This window comes from Oryzias latipes, chromosome 15 (genome assembly GCF_002234675.1).
Source record: "Oryzias latipes chromosome 15, ASM223467v1".
In the NCBI taxonomy this organism is placed as follows: Eukaryota; Metazoa; Chordata; class Actinopteri; order Beloniformes; family Adrianichthyidae; genus Oryzias; species Oryzias latipes.
In genome coordinates this window covers 16,511,999-16,528,270 of record NC_019873.2, presented here as the reverse complement: position 1 = coordinate 16,528,270, position 16,272 = coordinate 16,511,999, and the positions used below count along the sequence as shown (strand labels likewise).

The 16,272-nt window shown below is 37.4% G+C and overlaps 1 protein-coding gene across 8 annotated transcripts in view; it reads left to right on the top strand.

Moving 5' to 3' along the window:
- The first annotated feature begins 4,070 nt into the window (after positions 1 to 4,070).
- The window catches only part of cep170 (centrosomal protein 170), a 35,630-nt gene continuing 23,428 nt past the window's right edge, over positions 4,071 to 16,272 (top strand). For all 8 annotated transcript variants that reach the window (XM_020709445.2, XM_011484318.3, XM_020709446.2 and 5 more), the window contains exons 1-5: positions 4,071 to 4,194; positions 11,782 to 11,841; positions 12,571 to 12,707; positions 14,674 to 14,763; positions 16,179 to 16,257. In XM_020709445.2, coding sequence (XP_020565104.1) covers positions 12,603 to 12,707; positions 14,674 to 14,763; positions 16,179 to 16,257 — 274 coding nt within the window. In that variant the 5' untranslated portion in view covers positions 4,071 to 4,194; positions 11,782 to 11,841; positions 12,571 to 12,602. The remainder of the gene's footprint in view (positions 4,195 to 11,781; positions 11,842 to 12,570; positions 12,708 to 14,673; positions 14,764 to 16,178; positions 16,258 to 16,272) is intronic.

Below are 16,272 nucleotides of genomic sequence, written 5' to 3'. Positions count from 1 at the left end.
ATGGAGTGTCATTACGTCTTTCAAAAACATTGACTATGCTTACATTTAAGGGGGTTTCGTTTTTTTCTATATGTTCATTTATAACGTTTGTTCACCCTAACTTGGTCTGTATGTGAGCATCTATAAAAAAAACAAAAAACAAAGAGGTACACACATTATTATAAATATTACTGTTTCTTGTGTTTTCGGTCTTATATGTGTGCAAGTGACTGTGAATTTCTGTGAATCGAAAAATGTACAATAAAGTTTGTTGGAAAAAAAATACGTCTTAGGGGTAGCCTATTATTAAACATATTAATAAGTATTATATTGATATTTTTAGCTATATTACTCTCGTCCACCCAAATTGCTCTACACTCGAACCCCGTTCCTCAACAGAAACAAAAGAGAATGTGTTTAAGGAAAATGCCTGAAAGGGGAAGTTATAACCTGTCAAATTATAGAAAAACATTGGATAACAATAACTAAAAGGCCAGTTCTTCTAACATTTATTAAAACTTTTGCACAGCTTTTCCGCTGTGTGACTCTGAGCTGCTGAAAATTTAAAATTCTATTTGGATTAAAAAAGTTTATCAATCCTAGTTACCACAATTTGAAAGAGTATGTGGACATCACAGGAAAACAGAGTTTTGATGTGGGCAGCTCAAAGTTGAATGACATAAATAGATGTGCCGAATAAAATAGACCACTGCTCTTTCTAAGACACCATCAGCTTTGACACTAAAAATGGATTATATATGCTGCTTCCTTTGGATGCCTGGTGTACCAAATACAGTTTTTTATCTTCGTTTTTAAGATGTTTACTAGACCTACAGTAGCCTAGACAATTTAGTGCACAAGAACAACAAATGTTTTGAGATGATTGCTTCACGTGATTTCTAAAAGCTTATTTGAATTCTTTTTTTAGACACACTTTGTTATAGATGCGTGTAAACATACTGATTCATAAAAATGAACACTTCTACAAATGCTTTCCAGGGATCATAGGGAGTGTGTAAAATACAACTTTTTTGTACTCTTCCCTTTTGCAATTTTTTTTCCGTAAATTTTCCCGTAAATTTTCCCAATGCAATGCAAAATCGATTACATCAATTGAAAGACAAATATTGCTTTTCTCTCTTTACATTTATTTGACCAGTATTGCACTTATGTCCCTACTCTTTGTATCTGCCAAAGACCAGTTGTTTAGATTTATGTTTAAAAAAAATGCTGTTTGATTATTTTTAATGAAAGTTGTATTCAGCATGAAATTGTAAGTTTCATTGTGATGCCTTGTTATAAAACTGAATGCTGTGCATCATTTAAGTTATGCCTGTTTTAGTTGTTTCTGACTAAACTGTTTTGATTTGCAATATATGTATATATTTTATGTCCTTTTTGTTACATCCTCCTTTAAATAAACTGCAACAGCTCCAATATCTTCATGTGGCACAGAGGTTTAATTTCCAGCTGTGAAGGCCAGGTGGAGCTACACCAACAAAAGACCACAGGACGGGACAAGTGAGTCCAGGAAACCCGCCCACCCGGTTCTGGCGGACTTCTGGATGAGTTGGAAGCATCCATGGCTGGAAGTGTCGACGCAGGCGCTGAGGATGAGTGAAGCTGGTCATTCACAAGTTCCTTAAACCGGAAAACACACGGTCTATTTCAAAATAAAAGCTGGATTTTTCAAAGAACCTATTTAAACGTTTATTTTAGATTTGGCGATGCCTCCGTTTATTTTATTGACTTGACAGTCCTTGCAGTGATGTCAGCTTTATTTTCATCTGTTGTTTAATAATTTATTTATGTACTTATTTCTAAATATATAGTATACTCAATTTTGTTTCTATTGAAGTATGGAGGGTAGACCATTTCACCACCAGGCTAATAAAGGGAGCATACCAGACACAATGAGATTTATTTTACATGTATCTAAACATATTTATACTATTTTTGCACTGCTTCTGTCTTTACTTTTAATATACTACAATTGTCTTTAATTTGTATTACTCCAGATGCACCCTAATAGGATGGCTGCATATTAATTTAGTAATGCTCCTATTATGATGGCAATAAAACATTCTATTCTATTCTATTCTATTCTATTCTATTCTATTCTATTCTATTCTATTCTATTCTATTCTATTCTATTCTATTCTAAATCAAATATATGCACATTATTATTATTAGTATTATCAATAATAACAATAATAATAATAATACATTATTTTTTAGGCGCCCATTCTAGGAACCCAATGTCACCGTACATAGAAGTAAAAATAAAAACCTAAAAAGCAAAAAAATAAACATTTAAAATAGGCCAGGAATAACAAGTTATGGAGGGAAATAGGCAAGTTGGAAAAGGTTAGTTTTTAGTTTGTTGGTGAATTGTGAGAGAGAACCAATGTTTTTGAGGTCAGGAGGTAGTGAGTTCCAGAGTCTGGGGGCAGAGCAGCTGAAAGCTCTCCTCCCCATAGTGACAAGGCGAGCAATGGGGACATCCAGATGAAGGGAGGAAGAGGATCTGAGGGTACGGGTGGGAGTGGCGACATGAACAAGATCTGATAGATGTGAGGGGGCAAGGTTGTGGATGGATTTAAAAGTCAGCAGAAGTATTTTGTATGTAATTCTGTGTGTGATCGGTAGCCAATGGAGCTGCTGCAGAACAGGTGTGACGTGTTGGATGGGAGGCGTTTGAGAAATAATTCTGGCAGCTGAGTTTTGAACATATTGTAGTTTTGGTTGATTTTTTTTGTGGTAAACCAAAAAGAAGGGAGTTGAGGTAATCCAGGCGGGAAGTGACTGTGCACCAGGAAGGCAGTGGAATGAGGACTGAGGGAAGGGTGAAGATGACAGATGCTGCGAAGGTGGAAATAGACAGACCGGGTGATGCTATTGATGTGTGAAGTGAAGGAGAGGGTGCTATCGAAGATGACACCCAGACTCTTGACCTGAGGGGAGGGGGAAATGGAGGAGTTTTTAAAGGGAATGGATAAGTTCTGGACACTGGATAATTGATTTAGTGTCGATCAGGAGAAGTTTGGTTTCATCATTGTTTAGTTTTAAGAATTTAGCATTGAACCAGGATTTTATTGCAAGGAGGCAGTTGGTGAAGGAAGCGGGAGGAAGAGAGGAATTTGGCTTGGTGGAGATGTAGAGCTGAGTGTCGTTTGCATAGCAATGGAAGTGAATCTTGTATTTACGGAGGATTTGACCAAGAGGGAGAAGGTAAATGATAAATAACAGGGGTCCCAGGACGGAGCCCTGGGGCACACCTGTATTGACAGGAACTGTGTGGAAAGTGTATGTTTTTAATTGAATAGATTAGGTGCGACCAGAGTGAAACCAGTTGAGAGGTATGTTCATGACACCTATGGCAGACATTCTGTCTGGGAGGATGGTGTAACAGATGGTATCAAAGGCTGCGCTCAAATCAAGTAGGAGGAGGATGGAAAGTAGGCCGGAGTCAGCACCAAGGAGGAGGTCATTGGAGATTTTGAGGACAGTTGATTCTGTGCTGTGAAGGAGACGGAAGCCAGAATGGAATAGTTCATATAAGTTAGTCTGAGAAAGATGCATTCAAAGTTGTTGTGCAACAGTTTTTTCAAAGATTTTCGAGATGAACGGAAGATTAGAAATGGGGTGGAAATTGTTGAGGTTTGAGGGGTTGCAAGAATGTGTTTGGTATCAATTACAGTTTTTGACTTTGAAATAAAAGAGAAGAAAAACAATAAAGAAGAAAATAAATTTTCATTGCGTTACTATTATTAATATATTAATATTAACATTTACTTCTTTACTTTTGGCTGATTCCGTCAGGAATTGGTCCAGCAAATTGTCCCCCTCTACTGCACTCTGTCCTAACTACGATGTTCTCTTTCTGTTATGAGTGCATGTTGGGTACTACCCCTTAAAATCTAAAAAGCACTATAAAACAAGTTTACACATTTTTGTCTTTTAGACATGTTTGAAGTGCTGGCTACACATGTAGGACACTTAAAGTGTCAATCTACAACTTTTATTTTGAAAGTTCTAAGACGGGCCACCACCAGGAAGTGTCGCGAGTTTATTTCCGCTGCCTTGACACGTCGCGGTTTTGCAGGGAGTAGCTACTGAGCGACGGAGGGAGAGGAGGCCACCGCGCTGAGCCGCATCAACGGCAGGGGAGGGATACCAACCTTCAACAGAGGCGCACACACCCAAAACAAAAGAGTAAGTGAACGTTGGACATGACATTTTTAATCAAGGGAAAAAACGTTCAACTCATCTCTGCTTTTAGCTTAGAAGTCGACCGCTGCCTGCTCGCGTCAAGTTTGTGTGTCAGAGAAACAATTCTGTCGTTTTTTGCGGCACATCTGCTGATGTCAGTGGGTTTTCATGCTGGTTTAAAAATAATAGCGGAGTTGTAACATTGTGAAACACATTTTTTTTCGAACCACAAGACATAATTCAAATAAATATTCAAATTTGACTTAGCTAGTCAGATAATTCTCCCATGCATGTCTACAACGGCTGAACGCGGTCTGCATCCCTGTCGGCTAACTCCTGCATGGCTACTATTGTCAGCGGCATCATGAGAGAGTCCTGCTTCACCTTTGAAAAGCCCCCCACTAGCTTCACCGCCACAAAGAAAACACATTTCCCCCCAAAACGGATTCGGTTCAGCTGATAACACGACAGCCAGCGACCACACTTTCCCTTTAGCTTGATCTCTTTGAAGTCATGCAAACGTTTTTCAGAGACGTGATGATGATGGTGATGCACATCAATGAAGGTCGGTCACGTTGGACGCTTTGTTTACCCTGACACGAACATGCTAACTCCGTGTTTTAGAGCCCGACGGGTGGATTGATTTGCGGGGTTTAATGCCACTGTTGTGTGGCATTGCCGATGCTGGAGCAGCCTCTCCCCCCGTGACGAGGCTTTGTTTTGTGGCCATCATGCATCCGCTCTCTTTGTGCTGACTTAGACCCCCCCCCCCCCCCCAAATCATCACAACAGACGCAAAACTTAAAGGACTTAAGAGAATGGTAGCAATGATATCATATATTATTATTCAATAAAGCATGCCATATCATGAACGATTGTGGTTTATTACTGTTTGATTAATATGTACTACATGTATCAAAGACTTTATTATCTTTGATTGTATTAGGTTATGGGTCTTAGAGGTAGGGTTGGCCAGCTGGGCTCATGCAGTTCATCTGTTAGCCTTCATTGTCTCCTCCCACAGCTGGAAGAATTCACTTTTCTTGGGTTTGAGCCACAGAAAGATGTCATCATAGCAGTCTGGCTATTGCCCCCCCAAATCACTGTTCATTTTCCCAGCTGTGTTCTTTAAATCCGATTGCTTTCAGTCTAGGTTTGCTTTACAGACAGGTTTCCAAAATTGTGAGGGTGTCACAAGGTGAGCACCCTGTAGGAAAAGTATGGAAGCAATTCTGTAGCATAATTTAAAATAAAAGTCAAAACCAGAAATGCTTTTTCATTTTCAAAATGAAGCTGCATTTTTTGACTCAAAATTAAAAAGCATTTCTGGTTTTGACTTTTATTTTTAATTATGCTCCAGAATCGCTTCCATAGCAAAAAGGGAACTGGTGGTCAGTTGTAGTTCCTGTGCAATCACACAAGAAGCCTTTATTTGATATTTCCATATGTTTTCATTCAGATTCATTAGATTCTTGATTTTCTGTTAACCATTTGGTAACTCCTGATGATTAATTTGCTGGTTGGGTCTAAAAAGTGAAGCCTCCTCTTTGTTTTTGCAACCTCACTAACCTATCATTTCTGACTCACACTTTTGTATTACAAAAAAGCAATGTGGTTTTGCATAGCAGAGGTTTCACTTCATAGTTTTTTTCTTTGTGAAAGACTACAGTGGGATTTGAGGGATCTTAGAAGACTGTTTTTCTGACCAGTTCGTAGCTATTGTGTATGATAGGAAGTTTAGGAAGTGAGTTCATATTACTTGGGTGGCCGGGGAGTATTATATGCAACCGAAAACAACATGAGCTGAAACTTGTTACCCAGGTTGTCTCTGTTTCACTTCATTTCCTTTTTTAAGGTCTTGTTAAGGCAGAGAATTTAACGTTAAAAATAGAAGAGTACTGTAATCTTCCTGTGAAGAAATATAAGAGATTTGAGAGTCAGATAGCGTTGCTTGACGGTAACAGGCAGGTTAACAACTAAAGTCGGTCTGTGTACATCATTGCCAGCCTCTCCCTTGTTGTGGAACATCACATTGGGTGTGTCAGGGTTTTTTGAGTTTTTGGTTCCATTTAGCTGCTGAACTGCAAATGACAAATAAAACACAGAGATTGGCTCATCTGTTTTAGGGTGTAACACGCTCCCCTTTGAGTTTCCATCATTATGTTTATTCCACTGCAGATATTAATCTAGATTTGGGTGGGTTTTATATCATTCCTTCCCTCAGATGGACTCATTGTCCTTTCATTTTAGTTTTTTTAACTCATTGGTTTGCTGCAGAGACGATTTCACTTAACAGCTATAAAGATTTAGGATTTTTTAAAAAGATTTATAAGAAAAGTGAGCTTAAGATGTTAACATTGGATAACATTGGATTTTAAGGTTTTCATAATGACAAAAAATGTACATTTAATGTACACATTTGCTAAGGTTTAAACGTAAACATTATGTCCTAATTGGTGTCATATTTTCACAGATATGACTGCATGCATACATATGTTTTGCTCATTTTGTTAGACATTATTAAAGCTGCCTGCAGACATATGTTTTTAGGAATGTTTTTCTGAAACTCCTACCCAACGTGCTCAAGAGGAAAATGTCACAAATGCTTGAAAAGTCAGTGCTTATGGGCACATGCTTAATAAATGTCTTTGTTATTGTCACAACCTCTTAAAAGGGAGTGCTCATTCTTTTTCTTAGACTATAATGACTCATTTACAAAAACACAGTCATCTTATTTTTACAATACATTGTTTTAGGTCAGTGTCTTTGGCATTCTTAACGGTGTATTTCCATATGTTTAGGCCTGCAGGGCATGCTAAACACCAGGGGTCACTGAGCAGGTGGTGGGTTATGTCTTAAGGCACAGATGATGCTAGGTTGTATTTGGTAAAAACAATGAAGCAGGCGGGACTAATGCTGGCCAAATGAAGGTCTTTTGCTATCTTGTTTTCCTTGCCAATAGTTGATGTGAAGGGTAAACTTGCTCTCTGCGCCATATGGTCTTTTTTGCTTTGTTAGCACACATGAATATATAGAGAAGTATGCACATTCAAGCTACTGACACCATAATGATTTATTATATCCCTCAATGGTGCTATATTTGTCGCTGGAGATGAATTTTTTACTATTAGTTTCCCTCTAACTATACACCGTACATTAAAATCCAGTGCAAATGTGAAGCCGGTCATTTTCATTCATTTTTCAAATATCAGACCACTCGGATTCTTACTCAGCATAGTCTTTGTTGACTCTTTTAACTCAAAAATTGTTTTGAAGCGCACCCAGCACTTACTCGTCACACTGATCTCAAAATATTATATAGAATTGAGAGTGTGGTGAATAGATCAATGTAGTTTCCTATTATCCTGGCATGGTCAAACAGATATTACTCAAGCTGAGCTATAAGTTACTTTACTACCAAGTCAAAGTGGACCATTCAAATGTCAAATGAAATCAAACTTTCTCCCACTGAAATGCGTGGAGTACAGAGCAGCGTTCTGAAGGAACATTTCTGATATACAGTCATTTGTTCATAATGTCAAACAAAACCATCCTTCCAGCTGCAGTCCTCCAGTTCAGTGTATAAAGATGCACGTTCAATCCTCTTTTGCATATAGTTCATACAGTCTGTTTCACATTTTTCAACAGATTAGATTAGGAAATGTAGGTAATTTACCGTTTTAGAGCCCATCAAATATAATTTTAAAAGCCAAATGATTTGACAAACAACAAAAACACAGGCCTAGCTTGAGGGTATCTGGTAAATACCACAGAACAAGACTCTCTGGGATTTGTCTCTTTAAGAAGGAACAATAGGTACTGTATTCTTTCATCTTTGTAAGTCTGCAGTAGACTCAACTACTGACGAAGTCTTTGTCTCTTTGTCTAGAGGTAACCCTCTCACTGGATTTGTAGACTTCATTGCACACTGAGAGTCTCTAACCTCAGAAGACTGAGTTGGTGTCCCAAGCCTCTTTATTGATTTTAAACAACAACCCCTACTTGACTTCTCGTCTGTGTTGCTCAGATAAAGGCTGCTGTTTGCCTAGCATGTCAACATGTTTTGCTGGTTTTGGTTTGTGCATTGATGCACTTATTTAGTTAACAGTTAAATGCGTTTACTCATGTCTCTGTTTGAAAATGGGTTTTGCATATAAACTTAATCGTTCTGGTTCTATTTTTTTCCTGTAATCTAATACTGACAAGTTTTGTGTTTGTTCAGACCACCCAAGCATGAAAATCATTCTGTTGCATAAACAGCTTATTAGTTTAACTGGCTAACTATCTGCAGAACGTGACATATGGTACTAAAGAATGCCTAAAACTCTAAAAGCTGGCATCTGAATTTCACTTCAGTGAGATTTTTAGTGCAGGCCAGGCACCACGCCCTGACTGGGCTGACTATGGCTCTCATCACGAGACAGTGTGGAAGACAGTGTGACAGCAGAAAGAGTTGTTTCTCTGTGCTTGTCCCTCTGGTTATAATTGTCTTCTGCCTTTAGGCTATTAGAATATGTGTGTCAGCTGTCAAGGTGTGTGATGTGGTGTGGTGTGACTCAGCAGCTCAGTCATGGCTACAAATGAGTTTTGGGAATGATAGAAGGCAAGAACACATGAGCGCTTGGGATGTTAGCCAGATGTTGCATCATACTGGGATACAAACTCCTGCCAGATGCCCCGTGGAAAGCAGCGGCCTGTTTTTGCAGCCAGAAGCGTTAAAGAAGGACATCACTTCCTGTATTTCAGACACTGTTTCTGATTGGCTGCTTCAAATACAGCATGCAATTTGAAATAATGAATAAAACAGCTTACTAGCAACTTTAATGTAGATAAGGGAAACAGTCTCTGCATTGTTTAAGTTGTTTTTGGGTCTGTTTTTACCTAATTAAATGTAAAGGATGTTTTGATATTTTCTTCCACATTTGGAATCACTTCCTTTAATTTTTTTTTTACCAACTCCTATACCCAGTTATTTAAAAGAAAAAGGCCTAAACAGCATGAATATAAAGACAGAATACAACTATTACAAAACCAGTGTTTTAATGCTTCCTGTCTCTTTGCCATCTCCTCCACACAAAGAAATCCCAGTCATCCTGGAATAATCCTTCCCTTTCACTCTCATTTTCTCTATGTGCAGAGATAGTATTAGTGCAGCTCCTGGGGAAGGGAAACTCCTGCCAAAACATGAGATCACTATTTTTTCCTATACGCGCCAGCAAGAATGCTGCTGATATAACAAGACAAATAGACTAAAAACGTAACTTTTTCTGTTTCTCTGTGCTTTTTCTTTTTTTAACTGAAAAAATTGATGTTTTTAATACATTTGAAAAAAATCACTGCTATTTGCCTTTACTTCTGCTTTATATGCATATGTAACATAAGTATTTTCTTCCTGTATTTACTTTAGGATTTATTATTGCAATTTTCTATATATCAGAGGAGAAAACCGTTATTGACAATTTCCATTACATTTCTAACCAACAAATTCTAATAAAGGAAATTAATCTTTTCTGAAAATAGATTCTTGACTTTTTCTTTTATTAAGTACGTTTTGAAATCTGAATAAAATACAATTCAATTCAAATGTAAAAGGCAGTTTTCTTTCATCAGTTCCAACTCTGCATTCCTTGGTCTGTGTTATGTCTTGCATGTGTGATAATTAGGTTTTCTGGATTTTTTTTAATGGCCCTATAAAGACTGGTAGGGGTCTTGTGCACATTGCTTAACCACAGCCCTCTTAACCCTGTATCCTGTGTGAGTGAGCTGTTTTTTTTTTTTTTTTATATTGTAAGCTCCCGGAATCACTGTCAGAAGGGAAACCACACATAAATGCATCGTCATGCCAATGCTGTTACTGGTATGGTAAGCTTTTAGCGAATTTTTCCAGTATTGAATCTAAACTGAACATGTTTATCCTTGTTCGCTAAATGCCACAGTGTTTTCATGTGACTGAAGTGTCGTTTTTTTTATTTTTATTTTTTTTGTGCACACAGTAAGTCTTGTCTTTAAATCTAGAGAATTTGTGGAATAAAAGAATAATATTTGGGCTAAAATCAAATTGTGGAAATTTTCTTTAATATTGGATAAAAGAGGCATAAAAACCAAGTCTTTTTCGTTAAACTTTAGAAAATACAGTTTTATTGGATATTTTGTAAAAAGAAAAAAATCCCTCACTGCATCTTTTTCACAGCAAATAGTTGTTGCATTATAGTAACTGAGGTCAAAAGCTCATCTATTTCACACGTGGACATCTGTTGATTGAGTCATGTTTGAAGTTGCATCATGCAAAGAGCTGAGGTGTGGAGCCGATTTAAATTTTACACATGGGATTATTGAGTTGATGTATTAAGTACTTAAGAGCTCAAAGTGAGAAAGAGTTCAGCTCAATAATCTTTAATTCCTCCTCTGATGGGCTTTTTCTTGGCGCTTTAAGTGCAAGAGGGAGAGCTTTTGTTGTTTTAATGCCAGTAGAAATTAGCAGTTAACATGTTATTGTAGCATTTTTCACATGATGGAGGACATATATAAATAAAGTTAGGTTCAAATTTGCTTCTTGGAGTATTTTTGCAGTTGGAAATAGTTTGTAGGTGTGATGTAGGTGCTACAATCCGCGGTCCACAAGCTCCCTGCTCTGCTCCATTCTGATGCGCCCACTTGCAGACAAATAGATCCATGTACGTTTTTGTTTTCATCATTCCAGCTGGCATATGGCTCAAAACTGTACGGCTGTTGCTCGCCATCTTTGTTAAATTGGTAATGTTAGGTTGGGCTTGTGAGAGACTGTAAGCTAGCGGGAGAGAGTGTAAACACAAGGATGTCGGTAAGCAGGGGTGGGTTTACTCTGCGCCAACAGTCCCTCCCACAACTCTGATGAACTCCTGCTGGTCTGCAGAAACTATGTCGTAGAAAACAACAGGCTAATGGATTTTGGCTAAACACGACGTCATCATAATTAAAGTGGGGCTTTAAAATCTTTCAAAGTATAAACATCTTCTTATTAAAAAAAGGTTCTGCCAATTGCAGTGGATTTTTTAAAAGGCCAACACTTACATTTTAGAAGGTTTAGTGGCTAAATGAATGTTTACCTATTAACGGCTAGATTTTACACTTCTTAGTCAGACAGTTGCACTCTTACTTTTTATGCAACAAGTGAATAACCCAGTGGGAACAGGACCACATATGCCCCCTGCCCTCTGGTTAGATCTGCTTTTCAAGGCCAGGGTGTAGTGAAAGTAAAGAGCGCTTGGCTTTGACCTCCTTTCAGACTCATCTGAAGGAGAATAAGGGGGAGGGAGGAGGGAAAATAAACGTCCTAATGGCTTAAATGAGCCACCGGTTGGCCAGCCGACATTCCTGCATCACTTCCTCCTACATCTGGCAATCATCAGAGCCAGTAAAGAGCAAGGGACGACTCATCTGGCTGACTAGTGTAAAGTTTGGAGATAATCACAGCTCAGCCAACCACACTTCAAATCTTTAAAATGTCGGAATTTCTTTCTTCCTTTATAAATTGTCTAATCTGATGAAAATAAAAGATTCTGATGTTTTTTTTGTGTTTTGAATGGAAATATGCTCTTTTGTATGTTGCAGGATGGCCTAACCGTGTTGTGCTGTCAGTAGTTTATCAGCTGTGAGCTACCTGGACCAGAGGTTTGTAAATAGTTCACTCAAATATTTAGTTTGACTCATTATTTAAATTTATTAAAAGGGTTATTGGTGGTTGAATATTCACACTTTTGCAAATATATAAGCTGTCATTCAATTGCTACACCAACATGCAGTATTAACAGTGTCATATTTAACTATAATTTGTTCTTGTTTTTTTTTCTTGTTTTTCCTGATATCATTTGCATTGGAGTATAAGTCACACTTTTGGGAGAAAGTTATTGAACACAACACATAATCAATAACATACATTTCCACTTGAAAGGAAAATCATAATAACGGAATAAATAAAAATAATAGAATGAATATATTCACATTTCACTATTGTCACACATTGAGTTGTTTTTATTTTCACGTAACATAAGTGCAGTTGAATAAGTGTCTTTTTTATTAGTTATACATATAAATAAAAATGCAGATAACCATAAGAAGAGGCTTAGCAAACACTGATATATACACACCTAGAGGTTTTTAGTGGTAAAAAGAAACTACATGAGCCTAATTATTTCTAAAAAACACAGACACGCACATATAAGCCGCACCCCCAACCAAACTATGAAATAAAAAACACCATTTGTACTCTGAAAAATACAGTATAATTTTGTGTAACTTGGAGTTAGTCAGAGCTAACTTTTCATGATTGTTGACAGTAAATGCTTATGAAATGTGTGCACTGCACAAAGATAAACAATATCTCGTCCTGTCCTGTGTCAGGGGGTGTGAACGTCGGACAGCAGGGCGCAGAGATGAGTGTCACCTCCTGGTTCCTGGTGAGCAGCGGGGGAACTCGCCACCGACTCCCTCGAGAAATGATATTTGTGGGACGGGATGACTGTGAGCTCATGCTGCAGGTGAACACCCGTCACTGCCCCGTTCTCCCCAAATCTGCAGGTTCAAAAGAGCACCACCAACTATTTAAAATAACTAACATAGATAGCCCTTGCTTGCTTATGAATTCTCCTTGGCTTGATGACTTTATAGGTCATTGTTTTTCAACGTTATTAAATCAGCTCTGAGTTCACGCTAAACACAGCATGCAACTAGGTTTGGACGTCGATGTACAGTAAGTTTGTGTCTGCAGCTGTGCACGCAGGCAAGAACCCACGTGTACCTCTGGTCTCTGCACTATTAATAGAAAGTGGGGCAGATACCTCTTGAGTAAGATATTATCTGACTGAGTCAGTGGTTAGGGATAGAGAATGAATCCCTTGCACAAACATTCTTACTCTTGTTTTGAAAGAGACTTCTCCTGTACCAGTAACTGTAGATACTTCTCCTGTACCAGTAACTGTCTGAAAGTCTGGATGTGAGAAAAAAAATTACTGCTACTGGATAAATCTCTCACATCAGGGAGGAAGACACTATTTTCTGCACTTTACGTAATCAGTGCTGTAGAAGTTCAAATGTCTACCATGCTTGCTCTCTTCTGATAAATGTTTATTTTCAAATGAACGTCTAATGGCAGCACTGCTTCAGGAAATGAACGTGTTGCTCTTTTAATAATTCCTCCGATTTTCTTGGCTCATTTAAGCCTTTTAACGGTTCTGCTTTTTGAAGACTTCAAGCTAATGAGGGTCATTTGAGTTGCAAATCATTTGCTCCTTCTTTCTTAAACGGCATCCTCTAATGTGCTTCTGGTGACCTGAGGGGAAGACGGCTCCTGTGTGTGATTTCATGTGTTCTAAGGCGACGATGAAGGAAATAGTCAGAATTATGGACTTATTTTTGGCTTTGAGTCCACCCTCACCCCCCTTCTCCTTGTGACTGTTGAAATGTCTGATCACATGGATCACGACCAAACAAAACACTGACAGAATTTCAAACTTTTAATGAATTTGTGTGAGGTTCCTCACAGAAGGCTGCTTTCATACTAGACATTCAAGGGTTACTGCTTTCTGGTTACTGATAAAGGGAAGGATCTTTCTGAAAAAAAGGAAGATGGTGATGATCACAGCCTGAATCACTGAGTGTGTGCTTTTAGTTGTGTCAAACTACTGGGATTTAAAAAAAATTTAATTCTAAATTGGTTTTGACCAAGTTAGCAAATCTGTTCTTTGCATTTATTTTGTTAATGTTTTGCAAATATCGCAACATAAAACCTATTTTTGCACTGGGAAATTTAAAAGGCAAATAGTTTGGGACCCTATTTAATCAGGATAAATGAGACTAATGTGACCGTCACTGATGTAGCGGCTTTTTCTCTTCACTGCAACCCTCAATTATCGTTTTTTTCCTGCACAATGTTGTTCCTTTGAGACAAGGAGGGAGTGAGTAATAGAAAGAAGTCATATGAGAAGTGTTATGAGAATCAGTTCCCAGAAGTGCATTGTAAACCGATAAACCCAGATGGCACACTTTTTAAAAATGCTATTATTAGTGTCGTTGCATTCCACATAATTATTAAATTCAGTTGCTTTCCTCATTGTAAGAAATGCTCTTTAAATTAATATTTCTTTTGATTCAGAGATAAAGTCATTCACAAGAAGTGTTTGTTCTAAAAATGGCTTATCTCAAAAGCAGTTGAAGGGTCGGTGACTGAAGGCTGCAGAAAATCAATACCTTCTCTCTTCATTCCTTCTTTGTTCCCCTTTTGTCTGTTGGTGCTTTATGTATGTGTGTGAATCAGAAATACAGGAAAATCTTCAACTTTACCATGTATTTTTGCTTTGATAAATCACAAATCATTGTGCTTTGGTAACACAGATCTCTCTAGAAGTGTTATATATGAAAAAAAAAATGCTTCTAAAATGGGCAGTCATTTACAGTGATCAGACTCTAGATCAATTTTCCATGACTGTTTATGTTTTTTGCCTGAAGTCTCGAAGTGTGGATAAGCAGCATGCAGTCATCAACTATGAAGCTGGAACTGATGAGCATAAAGTCAAGGACCTGGGCAGCCTCAATGGGGTGAGTGCAAATCCCAAAAGGGCTATGTGGTGTGAAGATATGTACAGGTAAAGTAGAGAATATAAGAGAATAAAGAAGGAACAATGGACAGGTGTTAGTGAAACTCATGCATACAGACAAAAAACTTTACAACTTAAAAGGAAAACAACGTGGCAAACTTAAAATAAAAAAGTTAATTTTGTGGCATATTTCCCCCTCAACACATGGACATTTTCAAAAGTATTTATATCTTATTATTATTTAAACCCAGGAACTAAGAATTTATTAAAGATATGGACAGACTGCATTGGGCGTGCCTTAAGGACATTTTTATTTACCATTTTTACATTTCCTTTTTTAGAGTAAGTTAAAAAATTTAAGATTAAAATCAAAAAAAAGAAACTCTTTAGTTTAAGTAAATGAGGCTGGAGTATGTAATGGGTGCAAAAATACAGAATAAACAAAATATAACTGTGTATAACTGTAATTTGTGCTAAATCTAGACATGGAAAGCAATATTTATTGTTTGATAATGACAAAAAAATCTTACTGTAGTTCTTTAAAATGTTGTGAGAAATGCCACATGGCATTAGTTATGTGTAGTGATTAGTTGTAAGTCACCAGATTAGACACACAACGTCCTTCACATCCTCTCTGGCTCCTACACAGGAAGGCAGAGTCACTTCCTGCTTTGTCATTATCCTTTTTTCAGCTTGGTCTGCTTATTTCAGACATTAGGTCCTGCTGAGTCAATAGCCAATAGTTTGGAGAGCTCACCATTTGCCTGCGCACCAAAACCATTTTGTGGATTTTTTGTTTTTGTTTTTTTTTAGTTGAAGAATAGAAATAACAGAAGAACAGCGATTTACAAAACTGCAAGGGAAACAAAACACACAGTTTTCTTGTTAAAAGGTTAAAGGTCCACAAATGCAGCAGACCAAAGATCAATCTGTCATGAAAAACCTCAAATGAATGACCAATAATTAAGAAGCTTAACTAAACGGTGACAAAAACTCAGAGGACCAAACCAAAATAGGAGAATCAAAAATTGTAAAACATAAAGGGTCTAACAAATACATGTACATGTTTAATGTCATTTATTTATTAATTTTTCTGAAAAATTTGAAGAGACCCAAGTTTTTAGTTTTTATCACACAAAATTTTTAATTAATGCAGATTGTCATAATAATATTGACTCTAATTAATGAAAAAAAATCACTTCATGTATTAGATTTAATGGAACCTGTTATGGCTTTGTAAGGGTTGTGCTGCTTATGGATGTGACTGTGGTCTATTGACTATCAAACATCTCAAAATGTCCAGAGTTCTTAATTATGATGTCGTATAAGTGACAGGTCATGCACCAGTCCTTTGTTTCTTTTAGAGAACATTTGTATTATTGCATTTAACGTTTCTTATGACCTTGTCCTCTGCAGACCTTCGTAAATGATGTCCGCATTCAGGAGCAGATGTACATCACACTGAAGCTTGAGGACAAACTGAGATTTGGATATGATATCCTTCATTTTT